This window comes from Catharus ustulatus, chromosome 9, assembly GCF_009819885.2.
Source record: "Catharus ustulatus isolate bCatUst1 chromosome 9, bCatUst1.pri.v2, whole genome shotgun sequence".
NCBI classification, from domain to species: Eukaryota; Metazoa; Chordata; class Aves; order Passeriformes; family Turdidae; genus Catharus; species Catharus ustulatus.
The window spans coordinates 29,260,473-29,274,760 of NC_046229.1; the positions used below are offsets into that span (position 1 = coordinate 29,260,473).

The 14,288-nt window shown below is 43.4% G+C and overlaps 1 protein-coding gene across 2 annotated transcripts in view; it reads right to left on the reverse strand.

Moving 5' to 3' along the window:
* Positions 1 to 23: 23 nt before the first annotated feature.
* MTA1 (metastasis associated 1) overlaps positions 24 to 14,288 on the reverse strand; it is a 75,939-nt gene continuing 61,674 nt past the window's right edge. For both annotated transcript variants that reach the window (XM_033067298.2, XM_033067296.2), the window contains 3 exons: positions 9,525 to 9,556; positions 6,616 to 6,767; positions 24 to 1,674 (listed from right to left, as the gene is read on the reverse strand). In XM_033067298.2, the coding sequence (XP_032923189.1) occupies positions 1,536 to 1,674; positions 6,616 to 6,767; positions 9,525 to 9,556 (323 nt within the window). In that variant the 3' untranslated portion in view covers positions 24 to 1,535. The remainder of the gene's footprint in view (positions 1,675 to 6,615; positions 6,768 to 9,524; positions 9,557 to 14,288) is intronic.

Consider the following 14,288-nt stretch of genomic DNA (forward strand, 5'->3'; position numbering starts at 1 on the left):
TCAGAAGAGACAAAAAGCAGATGTTTCACAAAAGCTCACTTTCCAGGTTTATTAAGTAAAGTTAACTGAATTGTTTTCATTTTGTGGGGATTCCTTTCCGTCTAACCCAGTGGGTTAGCAGAGTTGCACAGAATCACGGTTGGACTGTGATAACCCAAATACAACTTTGGCTCATCTCACTGCTGACACATATGGAATGACTTGGGGGTTATTACATGCTGTGTCTGCTTGAGGCAGGTACATGTACAGATCAGCACAAGTTGCAAGTGATAGTTTACATCCTTTCCAAACCGAGCAGGGCATCCAGCAAATGCACTGCCATGAGAAGACATATGAAAAAGAAATGATACAGACTTGCAAATACGTAAGAAGTTCAAGAGATGCAAGAAAACCTCAAACACAAGAAATATCAAGGGGGGAAAAACCACTTAAATTCAGACACAATGTGTTCAAATGAAAACCCAGCTGTAATTTAAAGTCCCTTCAAAATGGGAAACATACAGTAACGCAATTAAAGAGAAACCAGGTCTCATCCTGGGAAACGTGTCCAAAAGCACTGATGCACAAACAGGTTCAGAGTTCTAAGCAAAATGTCCCTGGGCATTGGTGTACTTGACTCTTGGAGCCAGAGCAAAGCAATTCATTACACTTGCTGGGCCTACTGCTGGCTCTTGCTGGCCTAACAGCACGTAGGATCCCAGATGTCACAGAGAAGGCAGCACGAAAAAACTGCTGGTTACTGGGAGAAACACCACGGGTCACATCTCCCAGGGAGCAACTAGAGTAAGGACACCTAACTCTGGCAGCCTGGCTCCACTGCACACAACGTCAGTGTAATGTTCTGCAAGGTTCTTCAGTTCTTAGCTCACTCCTTTCTCAGCCTGAGTTGGTCTGTCTTGTGCATGAGCACAACTGGCTGTGCAAAATGATCAAAAAACAGAAGGGACAGGACCAAAGAAAACTGGCTGAACCTGGGGCTGGCTTTCAGCTCCTATTTTCAAATATCAGTTAAAGATTGGAAATTCATCTACAAAAGAAATAATATAAATGAAATAAAAAAATGGCACCGTCCACAAAATTAAAAAAAAAAAAAAAAGAGGAAAGAAAAATCTTACAACACAGCCTCATAAAAATGGCTTTGCAACGCGAGCTCAGTCACAAAATGAAGGGTTCTAGCTCTTCGTACATCAGAAGAGGAAACAAAGCTAAAAAGTACTAGTCCACATTCTCTTAATAAGTTAAACTTACTTTCCCTCCCCCTTCTACAAAAGGGGTAGAAGCAAAAGGGAAAAGAGGCTACTAAAAATTAAAAAAAAAAAAAAAAGGAAAGGAAAAAATAAGAAAAAAAGATAGGAGAGAGTGCGAGAGAGAGAGAGAGAGCAGTCTGTGGTCAGAGGCTCAGAGCAGGGCTGAGTTCCTTTTAAGGGTTTAAAAGATGCAAAACAGTTCCTCCAAAGTTCCCTCTCTTCAACAGTTAGCTCAATGCTGTAGCCATGGAAACTCAAGTAGGTACTGGAGGAGAGATTCTCTGGGCGTTAATCCTCGATGATGATGGGCTCATCGTTCATGGGCTGGCGGAGCTGCACTGCCTGCATGGGCCGCAGGATAATCGGCTTGTAAGGGCGTCTGGCGGCTCGCTTGGCTTCTGAGGATGAGAGCAGCTTGCGGATTTTCCTGCAGACAGCAAGGAAGAGAGGCAGGGATTACACAGGCAGCTCACACAGGCACCGTGGGCTTCTCTGAGGGAAACCGCGCAAGCCTGGCGGGGTGGGCTGACAGCGCTTCCTTCTGCCCTGGCAAACGCAGATGTTCTCATTTATAAACCCCCCAATGAAGAGGAAACTGCTCCAGAACCCCTCCCCAGCAGAGCAGAAGGCATTCTGGTCCAGCCTTGTAGGACTCGCTGTGAATGGAACACGTGAAATAGTCAGGACATTTTCCACAGCATTGATTTATTCTTGATTTATTTTCATCAGTTGGGTTTAGTTTACAAAGCCAAGTCAACACTGACAGGGTGTTTGCCCTTCTCCCACACTGCATGTGCTCAACCCAGAGATGGGCAATATTCACATCTTCTATTTGGTTAAAGATTTCCCTGTATGTACAAGTCCTGTCGGATGCAGGAGCTGTTTTCCATATGGAGAGAAAGCAAAAGAGAGAGAACGACACACCAAAGTTTAAAATCACCAAAATAAGTTAGAGACAAATACTGAATGATTGCTTGTTTCTTTTTGTTAAAACCAGGCTCAGAGATAAAGGAAGTATCATAAAAAACCCAAAATGCAGCAACAATGACAAACGTACTGCGTAATTAAAATGAGTTCTTTTACAGAGGATGTTGTGGTGGTCAAAGGCATACAGAGATTAGAAAGGGAAGTAATAAATATTCACAAGAGTACTCCACCAGTACCCACCATGAGTCTCCAGCTCAGGAACTGGGGCAACAAGGCTGTGACAAGGCAGCACTGCCTTCCCTCACAGGCTCCTGACAGGAGGAGGTTTGTTTGGCTGACCATGACAGACAAGAGAGGAAGGGCTCTGCAGCCCACATTTCAGCCACCTATCCCCCAGTTCTGTTTAGGGAACACTGCTGGGGCCAAGCCCCCTTTTGTTGTTCTGCTGGTATTTGGGGGATTTTTGGTTGGTTGGTTTATTTGCCAATGGAAGAGAGACGTTCTCACTGAGCTGATGCCTACCACTGTGCTATGATTTCTGCCTTTAAGATGTGGTGATTGCTGAAGACAGTAGTCAAAATACCTCCCCTCTCCTCAAAAACTTCCCCTTAGCACCATCAGAACTGACAAACCATCAACTTCAGCTGAAGATTTTGAATCACTTCTTGTCAGATTTGCTCTGGTCATCTCTTCACTATTTTTTTTTTTGCCCCCTGAGCAGGACAAGCTGCTGCACTTAGACAGACACTTTTTGTTTGCCTGTGTCCCCGTTTCTCCAGCACTTTCTAAAACTAAAAGGCCACAGGGTGATGAGAGACAAAAACAAGCTGGCAAAGCGGTGGTGGGGGAGAGAAAGAATAAAATCTTGATATAATGACTTTTCCAAGATGTTTGACTGCAGCTGATCCAGTTTCAGGCAGCAGAGCTCCTTGCAGCACCCACGTGTGCTCCATTAGCCACGCTGCCATCAGAAACACGTCCTGCAGCATTCTGGATTCTGATCAGGTCACCCGCTGCCTCCGCTTGCATGAGTTAGAAATGCCAAGTTCCTCACTGGGAGCCTTCAATTCAAAAACTTATTCCTTTCATTCGACCAACTTTTCAAACTGCTCCTTCAGAGCTGTACAGTTTTCCAGCACAGTTCTCAACAGAGCTACACAAAAAGGGGAGAGGGGGAGCGTGTAAAACTTCAGGGAAACCTACTTACTGTGACTGAAAACACAGCCTGACCCTCAGCTGGAGGATGAGATGCAGATATTGCAGCTAGATTGATTGCTACAGAGCCAACACAAAGCTCAAATTGTTTCAGAGCTCACAAACAAGTCTTACATTCCTGACACTGGAATGCAGCAGATGGTTCAGGGAAAAGTTAGAGGTGAAATGCCCGACAGAAAACCCGTGCCGCTGACAATCCTCCACGGCTCAAGCTTCCCTGCTCTTCACAGCCTGCCAAAAATCTCCTTTCACCACTCATCAGTCAGCTAAGCAGCATGGCTGTCAGACAAAGAAGCCTGGGTGGGTTTTTTTTTTTCCTTTTCTTTCTCTCTATTTTTAAATGGAAGTGATAAGATCTCACTGAGCTGATGTCTATCACCGAACCCTGATTTTCATTAGAGCTGTGCTGGCTGCTGTGGGACTGATCCTCCCTGCCTCAGTCAGAGGTTCTGTATGAGCAGAACATTCTGTCTACAGTAAATGGTTGTCACAACCAACACCACACTGGGTGAATATTGGTACAGTTCTGTCCAGGTTAAAAGGCAGGACCTTGTGCTTACACACTGCCACCATGCACTTGCCATATTTCTTGTGCCTTGGATGGTGAAGACGGCAGGAAGAGCTCCCTAAATGCAGGATTATAAAACAAGCCTTCAGCATCTAAGGAGTGCATTAGAGACTGTACACCCTGAGCTCACAATGGCATGGGAATCTGAGAGCTGCAACAGGATCCCAGTACCTCTTCATCAGTGACAGCAGTAATAAAACTGTTTCCCCTGAACATTAAATCCCACCCTCACTTTATTTCCAGTTATATGTGGAATTCTACTGCTTTCTTTCACAGGACCTTGCAGGCACAGAAAGAAGAAGGGAAAGACATAGCAAAGACATGAGCTGGTGTGAAATGCACAGTTGCATTAAAGGTGTCCATAGGAACAAGTCTGGCCAGGAAATTCATTTCATGTTTCTTCCGAGTTCCAACAGGTGTTTCCTGCACTGAAAACTGCTTAGCCAACGGATTAGTAACTTGAATGTTACTAGTATCACCTATTCTACAAAGCCCATCTTTGATACTAGGCACACAGAATAGTTCCTTGACACTTGAAATGCTTTGCAGGTTAAGGAGAAGTTTGGAGATGCCGGGACTCTTGACTATGACCTTTGAGCTGCACAAATGAAGACTCAGAGTAGTGCCAAATTTAGTAGTACCACAAGAGACAAAGCACTAAAACTGTCAACCTCCTCAGTCCCTGGAAGGGTTCAGACATCCAGAATTCCCAGGTCCACCTCTTCAAGTGGAGGGAAAGGTAAGTGCTTCTCTGCTGCTGGGGCACTGATAGTGCAAGTATTGATAACTCAGACCAAGACAGAAGCCAGACAGCAGCTCTGCTGTCACAGAGGGCTGCAAAGCAGGGCTGCAGCTTTGCTCTGACCTTCCTCAAGGTCACTCAGGAGGGAGGCATCAAGTTCTTGGGAGGAAACCACACAAGCCAATTTCTCTGCCTTCTCACCACACCCAGGAGCAGCACTCCCGTCCTAGGAATACCAGTACTGGAACTTTGCCTTAGGGATCAGGTCACAGCTTCTACCACTCTGTCAGCAGTTTGCAAACAGTTTGAAGTGAAACTCCCACAAGGAAAGTTTCTTCTACTGTTTTTATTCTGTGGGCAGACCAACAAGAAGGACTAGGACTAGCAGAAGCAGTACCACCAGAGGAAGAACATGGACACTGTGGGTCTAAATCTCACTGCTGCTGGTAGCAAACAAACCACTGAAAAATGAGTCAACACAGCCCATGGAAACCTGGTGGAACCCTGGTGGAATCCTGGATACTAAAAGTTTTGAGCTTTCTGTGCTGTCAAGTACTGGCCCTCAAAAGAGCATTGCTTTTAACCTGAAAGTCTTAAAAAAGACTTTCAAAATTAAGTAATAAAACTAAAATCACTAGAAATATTTCCCTGAACCAGTAGGGGGAAGAACTGCTTAAATCTGTTTCCTAGAGGGACCCCATTCAGAATTTTTCTCCTACATTTGCCCTAAACCAGAACAGTAATTTAAATAAGGGTGTATAATATCACATAGTGAAAAACTTAACATTTGGAGTTGTAAAATATTGTAATAAGTAAAAAGCAAAATAAAAGTTTTAAAACACAAGTTTTCTTTCTTCTTCACCTTCTTCTTCCTAAGTAGAATCTTGTTTAATTAAATAAAAAATGCCGTACTGCATGTCAAGATATTTAGTTATTAAATCAAAAGTAAAAATAATTTTAGTATTAGTTCTTAATTGGACAGTTTAAGTTTAAAAAACCATGTAACAACAACAAAAAAACACCATTTCACCATTTTGTTAACTAGAAGTGCTGTAGCACTCATTGTAACATAAATAAAAATTAATAAACATCTAAATTCGAACACAAAATACCATCTCTCATGCTTTTAATCCCAACCCTAACAAAAAGAAAAAATTTAAGAATAACACAAACCCTGTCACTCACAGGTTTCAGGAGCCAGACACATGTGGAGATGTCTTCAGGGGTTGTGGTGGTTTGTAAAGATTTCCTGAAATTCTTACCTGTGGAGACCTGGGCAGGTTTTTTTGTATCTGACAAGGACTAATCAACATCTGTGTATTTTCAGTATGAAAGAAAAGTGTGTGGAGGAAGGAAAAGTAATGTAAAGTTTTAATTTAATTTTTTTTTTCTTATACTTTCTAGTAATAAAGTTTCTCTTTGTACCATTTAAAGTTAAACCTGTTTTTACCTTCCTCCTAATCCTATCTCACACCAAGAAAATTTCCAATTAGTGAGCCAAAACCACGACAGGGGTAATGCCAGAGTTCATCATGCAAGAGGATGTGCAGAGCTCTGTGTACAGGAGGCTCTGCTCCTCAGTGTCACCCCTGAGCAAGGAGGGCCCAATCCTGTCCCACTGTGATGGGACCTCCAAGGGCAGGGATGGGTCTGAAGCAGCTGAATTCCCACCTCAGTCTTCCCCCTCTTTGCACCCACCTCCTACAGCAACTGCTCAGGAAGAAGAGCAAGGATCTGCTTTCTCTGGAATCTAAGTGCATGATTATTTCCCACCCTTTACCCACCTCAGCACTGGCTGTGATCCCTGCAGTCAGTCTGTAGCATCAGAGCTGCTGATGAGATCCCTCTCTAACCACAGCTGCAGCCCCCACAAACCAACAGGCAACCCCTTAAATCCTCTGAAAGACGTTTCCTACCTGGTTTCTTCAGTGGCCATGTAAAAAACATCATCTGGTGCATCAATCCAGTTCATCCTCCTCCTTTTCACTGGAGGCATGGATCCACCACGAATTAATCGGACTTTTGTTGGGTATGATTTCCCATTGAGCAGCAAGTTTCGGCTTGGTCCCTAACGTGATACATAAAACAGCACAGTTATGGGCTGCAACAAAATGTGCTAAGCACTCAAAGGAAAAGAGAATTCAAGTTTTGTATGGCTTGCTGAGAGTTTAAGGTAAATACCTCCCCCTCTGGCCCAGGACCGAACACAGAAGTCACACATAAGCAATTGTTCACAAGCAGTACAAGTCAGGTGCCCTCGATATGCAATAGGACAGCAATACTTCAGCGACAGGACAAATAATAAAGGGAAGGCATTACCAATAATTTGTGGCTTGTGTTTGAAAGATGACATCAAGTTCATAAGACTGAGCATTAGACTTAGATTTCAGCTACTACCATTAATCTACAGCAAGTCTATTGATTTCAGGGAAGGAAATCTAGCTACAGAGCAAATCAAACACAAAAATCAGTTATTCTGCAGTACCAAACTTACCCGTATCTTTTTTGTTCTAGGGAGGTTAATATTTAATGAGGATAGTACAGAATTATATATGTTGTTGAAAATCAAATCTAGCACTACAAAGCTTAGCAGCTTTCATGATAGAACCCTTTTAGTATTGAACACCACAGTTTTCCCATAACAACACAGGCATCATCTTCCAGACTCACAGTAACCCCCTTACACTCAGCTGGAAAAACATGAGCTGTTATTAAGAGAGTTGCAGATGAAAGGGAGCAAAGCGTTAAGCTTCTCAAATGTAGCTGTCCTTGATCACTGAAGTCCAGTTCTGCTGCCCCTCTTCCTGCTGATCAGCACATTGAGAAATCCCACTGAAATCAGTAACACTGAACAGCTGGGAAAGAGGCAAAATGAAGGCCCACAAAATTTGATATGCATAAATTAAAGCTGGTCAGAAAACACCCAGGTATAAATTCAATTCTGGTATTTCACAGGCTGTTGTCCAAGGTCAGAGCATCTCCCCAGATGCAGCAAGGTGGTTTCCCCTTCTGCCCAGGGAATGGGAAACTGAGAATGGTGGGGACATGGGGTCTTCAGATCCTTAAGTGTCAGGTCATTGCAATAGCTCAGCTGAATTTTAACACCTGGACTTAGAAAGGGAAGAATTCAGTCTAAAATCCAAGGGGAAAAATCCAACAAAACCCTGCATCTATCTCGTTTTGTATCTGAACAGAAAACAGAAAATGATGACTTATTTTTTGACCAGCCTTAATCAATTGCTCTAGCAAGATCTGCTTCCTGTAGAACATCAGGGCTTTAGAGCTAAACAAACAAATCCCCACCTTTTAAAACCCTAAGCTCTTTAGAACTGTTGCATACAAGTGCAATAACAATTTAATTTCTTAGTTGCCCAGCTCCATGTTGTACAAGACAGCTTCAGTACCACAGCAGACCACTGAAATACTTCAACAATTGCTTTTAGATTTGACATTTGTTAAGCAAAAGGTTTCAAATGGAAGCCTTTCTGATGGCTTTTTTTCTTCACCCCCTCCAGGTTTCTCCAAGAAAATCCTTTCATTAAAGTTACAAAACATATTTTCTCCACATATGCAAGATACACAGGAAAGAACTCCAGAAAAAGTTCTTGGAAATACCTAGAAAGGGCACCCCTGTGCTTCCAGGTTGCCTTTTCTCTACCTACATGGTGAAATCTATTTCAAATGATACATCCTGAAACGAGGACCTTTAATTTTTCATTCACACTTCATCGGGCAACCAGAAATCAAGGCAGTTCTGGGAGTTTGACCCTAAAACACCTAAAAAGTATGAAGTCATCAGAGATCTTCCCCACTGCTCTGAGCTGGTTTATTCAGCAGACACAAACAAGTAGCCAGTCTTTTCAGTGACAAGGAATGAAGCTGAATTTGAGGAGAAATACAATTTCCCACTTTGGACAGAGGAACAAACCAAAGGAAGGCTCTGTTTTTCCAAGCAGCCTGGCACGCCCAAGCTCTGGCATCCTCCAGGCCACTGCACACTTCCCAAACACTGCCAGGCTCCAGAATGCCTGTGATCACTGTGCAGTGACCATCAGCCACACCTGCTGCTGCTCCCTGTGTCACAGGGACCCTGCTGACACTAATGCTCTGTGGTACTTCAGCTAATGATGCAAGCTCCGCTTGAGCAACATCAGAAGATCATTTTTGGGGAGGGGAAAATAACGTATGCTCGAAGTTGTTTCCCATAAACCATGTGCAAGGGGGAAAAGGGATGCACAGCCTTTGTACTGGCACCCTTCACAATTCTCTCTGCCAGAGATACATCAATCAGACTGGCTATTTGCTTCTGTCCTTTGATTAAACTCAGCACAATAGATGAAAGGTTACAAATGATTTCTACTTCAAAAAAAAAAAAAAAGAATGTAAAATACAAACATTCTCAGCAGGTAACTTGCACACCAACTTGCTAAAAAAAAAAAAAAGAAACTGTTTTCCAAACAAATCCTTCCATCATTTAAATCTTTCTCCTTCAGGGAAACACATTCCACCTAGAAACACATCCCAGAACTTTGCTGTAAGCAGCCACTCAGTTTGTGCACGAGCAGAAACAAAATGCTCCGTTCAAAACAGGATCTTATTTATAAATATCAAGATAGGTAGATCTCAGGTTTGAATTGTATTTAACCACTAAGATGATTCAGATGCCCCAAAATAATTTATTTTTCCTTTTCAGTGAATTGGGAAGCATGACCAGCAGCAAACAGCAAAGGTGGAAGTGAAGCACTACGGTTTAATGGGGTGTTCTATCTAGTGTGGGTTAATAATTCTTCTTTTCCCTGTTTTGGTTAAATGAACATTCTCTTACCATTTGTCTGGTTTGTCCGTGGTTAGGCAGACCTAACAAACAGGAAAGAGAATAGAGCTGGTAAGACCATTGCTTTTCCAAGACAGAAAAAAGTACAAAAATCAAAACACACGCAGCTATGATTACAACTGTGTTGTTTTGCTAAGCCTAGAGTTGCCTACTGAGCTGACTTCTGCCCTCCTGGGAAGGTGACTGAGAAAAGCTTCCTTGACAACATGGTTGGAAGAGCAGAGGCCCCAAGTGACAAACATGTTCCATTCACCCAGTCTCCTCTCCATTTACTCAAACCTTGCTTCACACTACCACTATTAGCACACCTCCTCTTTCACATCCCAGGTTTGCCACGCATCTGGAGGCAAATCTGACATTCTTTTAGTCTCAGGAATTTACTGACGTCAAGAAGGAGAAAGTGGAAGGCATTATTCACTGTCAAGACAGCAAACAGAAACTTTCTTATCCTCCTTGGGTCCCCTGGGAGCTCCACAGCTCAGACGTCAGCTACAAGCTGTTAGCAAACAGAGTGTATCTGCTGAGCCTGCCATGAGTAAACACCTCCTCAGGCACAGAGCACAGCCACTGCAGCTACCACAGAGCCCTCTGCCAGCTACACACAGCACCAGGCACCAGGCACTTGGCTGTGCTATCAGGTACCCCCTCACACTGCCCTCAGCTGCACTGTGCACACACAGGAGCCTGCAGGACTCACTGAGCTCCTGGCATTGGAGATAAAGGCATTTTGCTGTAAGGCCTAGGAGACACAATACAGCTGCTTGTTCTGGTTTCCCACAAAACACTTCATTAGCATCCATGCACCAAGCCACCTTCCTGAGCCCCTCCTGGCTGAGAACCAAACTGTCAGTGCATCAAATCCAACAGGTACTACAGGACAGGCATCAGTAAATGCACCTGCTGTCTGTAAAAGGACTCAGTATGAATTCTGCTTTCACATTCATAGGATCTTGGAGCCTTCCCTGGGCTAGTGAGTTAGCTGGGATGAAAGAGAAAAATTCTTTAAAGAATCCAGCTCATGGTCTGTATTCCAGCAGGTTCCTGGAGGTTCTCACTGGTAAAACCAAACACCCTGTTCTTGTATTGAGTGTGACAGGAAACACAGGGCACAGTGAAGTGTCAGGAGTGAGGAAGGCGGAACAGGGGATGTTTTCTGATCACTGAGTATCACAATTTACCACATTAGAATCATCAGTTTGCATCAAGTGCATTTTCCATCCTGTGTAGATGTTATGCTGTTAGCTACTTCAAATGGGAAGACACATGGTTCCAGTTCTTGCTGCATTTTTGGGCCTAAGTATCCACAGAGATGAAGAAACTGAAGCTGCCAAAAAGATTTCCATCAAGTTTGCAGGACAGATGGACCAGGCACTCAGTAAGAAGGCCAGAAACAACCTTTGGATGTTCACAAAGGCAGTGCAGGCGCCAGATATTCATTTGTTTTTACATGGGAGCATCCAAAACACAGCTGTGAGCAGCTGCTTGGGATGGATGGACAAAGGGCTCCACGGGAAACAGCACAGCCAGCAGGATGCAACCAGAAGCTGTCAGCTTCAGAGCTAAGCTCCAGCACTTGTTACTTCCTTCCCCCTTCCATAACTGAAGGATTATGTTTTCTCCATTCACAGAAACTCTGAGATGTAAATCAACTGATGCTAGACCCTGGATTGAAGCCACATATTTTTTTTTAACCACACTCCAGATCAGTTCTTTTCTTGTAGTAAGAACATCCCCTGATGCCAGAAAAGACTGTCCTGATATGTGGCTGCTGCTGCCATGACAATTGCTGGATGTACAACAGACAGTAAACAGTGCTATTTCCAAGCACCAGAATGAAACCAGAATTTTCCATGAAGTTGAGGGATGCAAACTGAGCAAAGGCTGAGCAGAGCTGCTGCTTGCTCTGAGCCCCAAATCTTCAGAGCTCTCAAGCAGCACAGAAGCAGTGCTAACAACAGGGACACACCTCCCTCCCAAACTGCCAATTCTATGTTAAAGCTGCCCATGACAACTTTTTGCTCTGGTAAAATAGGATACAAAACAAAGCTACAGCTTCAATGTGATTTACACCCTTGCTTTCACAGCAATGAAGTATCAATTAGCATATTAATATTGGTGAATTAATCCATGAATTTTCACTTTAGTCACACTTCAAGAACTGGAGTCTGAAAGAATGACAACAGGCACTAAAATGACCTTATTCAGTCTGCAATTGAAAAAAAAAAATCACACCAAGAGCATATGCAGCCACAGCATTGCTATTAAATGAGCAACTTCTATGGACAATTGTCACCAAAGAGAGGCAGAGACAGCACATCTGTAACGCATCATGGAACAGCTGGCAACTCAACAGGATGCATCTGCACTGCAAACAGTGGGTTCTCACCCAAAAGTTTTTGGTGGCTTCTGTGTGAGAGCAAGCCTGTGAGACAGGCACCTCTAAAAACTAAACCAATCCTGTGTCTGGGGTGAGTGGTGGCACAGGCAGGCAGAGAACTCACTGTGCCAGACTCACACCTGCCTCACCTACCTGCCTGCTCCACTCTCACAGATGAAGATTTGAGAGATGCCTCCCCATGCATCCACAAGCAGGTAAAAAAATAAGATAGCATAAGAATTTAAATTAGGAGCAAAATACAACAGTTCTGGCAGCTCCTCTCCAGGAAAAAAAAAAAAGTCTGACTATATTTTATGGAGGAATGTCTAGAGAAGACACGGGGTAGAAAATGTGATTATTCCTTTATTTACACAGCTCCACATCAGCATCAACACTGACCTCCTCCAAATGACACAAAAATACACAAACAACAAAAGGAATTGTTTTCAGGATTGACCAAACCTTTAAGACCACTAAGTGTAAAGATATACAGTGACAAATGTAAGCAGGTCTTCCACTCCTTTGCAGCCAAAGGAATTAAAATATACTCTGAAAACTCCAGATTAAATGTTAAGGGTTTTTTCCATAGCATTGAAAAGAGCCCAAAGCTCTAGAAAATCTCTTGCCATCCAATTCCTCCCACCAGTCTCCTCTATACACTGAAATAAACAGGAAGCCCCAAAGGATAAAATGAAGACGAAATCAATTGAAGGGATAGCTGCAGAGAATCATAAATATCCTTTGCTACAGCTGATTCTACACCTTACTGAAATAGCAATGAAACAGCTGATCACTGCACTGAGATTAACTGGTACCCTCAGGGCATGTCTGCTCCCACAGCTCAGTGCCAAGGACCTCAGAACTGCTCCTCAAGCTAAGCACAGTCAGAGATCTTGGCTGAAAACCAGTCCAAGCAGGTTACTATGCCCCAATGATCCCTTCATTCCTGAAGTACCAAAGCTGCAGGTGAATATGCTTTGTCCCAAAGAAATACAGGTGAGGAAGGACTACCACAAACAGCCACACACATCTGTTACTGCTGTTACTTTGCAGCTTTGTGTTAGCTTTTGAGGACAACAAACAACCTGTTCCTTTTCCAACAATCTTATGCCATTACAATCTCATGCTTTTGGATTTGTTAAAAAAAAATTAAATTGAATGAGAGACTGCCTAAACTTCCAGCAGCAACCACAGCACTGCCCCAAGAGCATGGTGTGGGAGTACCCAGAAACTCAGAGAGAAAGGGAGAATCTAATTTCCCACTGAAAGCAAACCAGCACATCTGGTCCCACTGGGTGTCTGATTCTAGACAAGCTCTTTGCTGCTCCAGTCCCATCCCCTGCAACTCAGCATCTCGATGGCAGAATTCCAAAGCTACTCCCACTGCTCACATTCTGCCTGTTTTGCCAGCACCACACAACACACAACTGCCATGTGGAGCAGCAGGAGAGCCTAAACCCTCAGCATTGAGCCCAGCACAGGCTGGAGCACAGGGATATTCCCATGAAGTTACTACAGAAAGCTTCAGGAAGCTGCTGAAGCATGGAGAACTTTCTGCATGGTCAGAAACCACCCAGTGCTTTTCCACACCTGAACATACACACTGCTGCTGTATTTACAGCCCATTTCACAGCCTGACACAAATCTGTACAGAACTGACCCTTGTACCAAGGAGGAGGAGTAGCCCAGCTTCCAGCCTGGACACAACTCAGAGTGGGAAAATTTGTGTTTACTCAAAGTTACTAACTCCATTCTTCTGCATATCCACCACACACAAAAAAATGGGTGCTTCATCAAGCTGTGAGCCACAGATGGCATTTGGTTTTTACTTTGTTTACCCACAAGAACTATAATGAAGAACATGTAATATGCAATAAAACTCAGTAGTACATCTTCAATCATAATAAATGCTGAGAATTTCATGCACTCTTTCACAACCAGACACTTCACTATTGCTTTCTAAAATCCATATACTCTCTTCATCTGCATTTTCCTGTTCCAAAAGTAATCCTCCTCCTGGGACTGCATCCTTCCCAGCAGTAACAAAAACATCAACAGTACCACCTTTGTGAGAAAGCTAGAAAAAACCATAAAAATTCATGCATGAATGAGGCTTGATGAACAAGGATTTCACTTCCAAGTTACTTCACTCGAGGCAGTCTCAGTGTGTTGACATATACACACAATTTTTGCCAGCTTGCAACAACACTTAACCACCCCTGCCTCTCTTATAACTACCACGAGTGTTTTACCACTGTGAGTGTCCACCTTCTAACAATCAGAGGCTACAAACTTTCAGAAATTTAAGTGAAACAAGCAGAACAGAGCATAAATGGTGCTAGACACCACCTAGACTAACATTTTCTTAAAATTCTGTT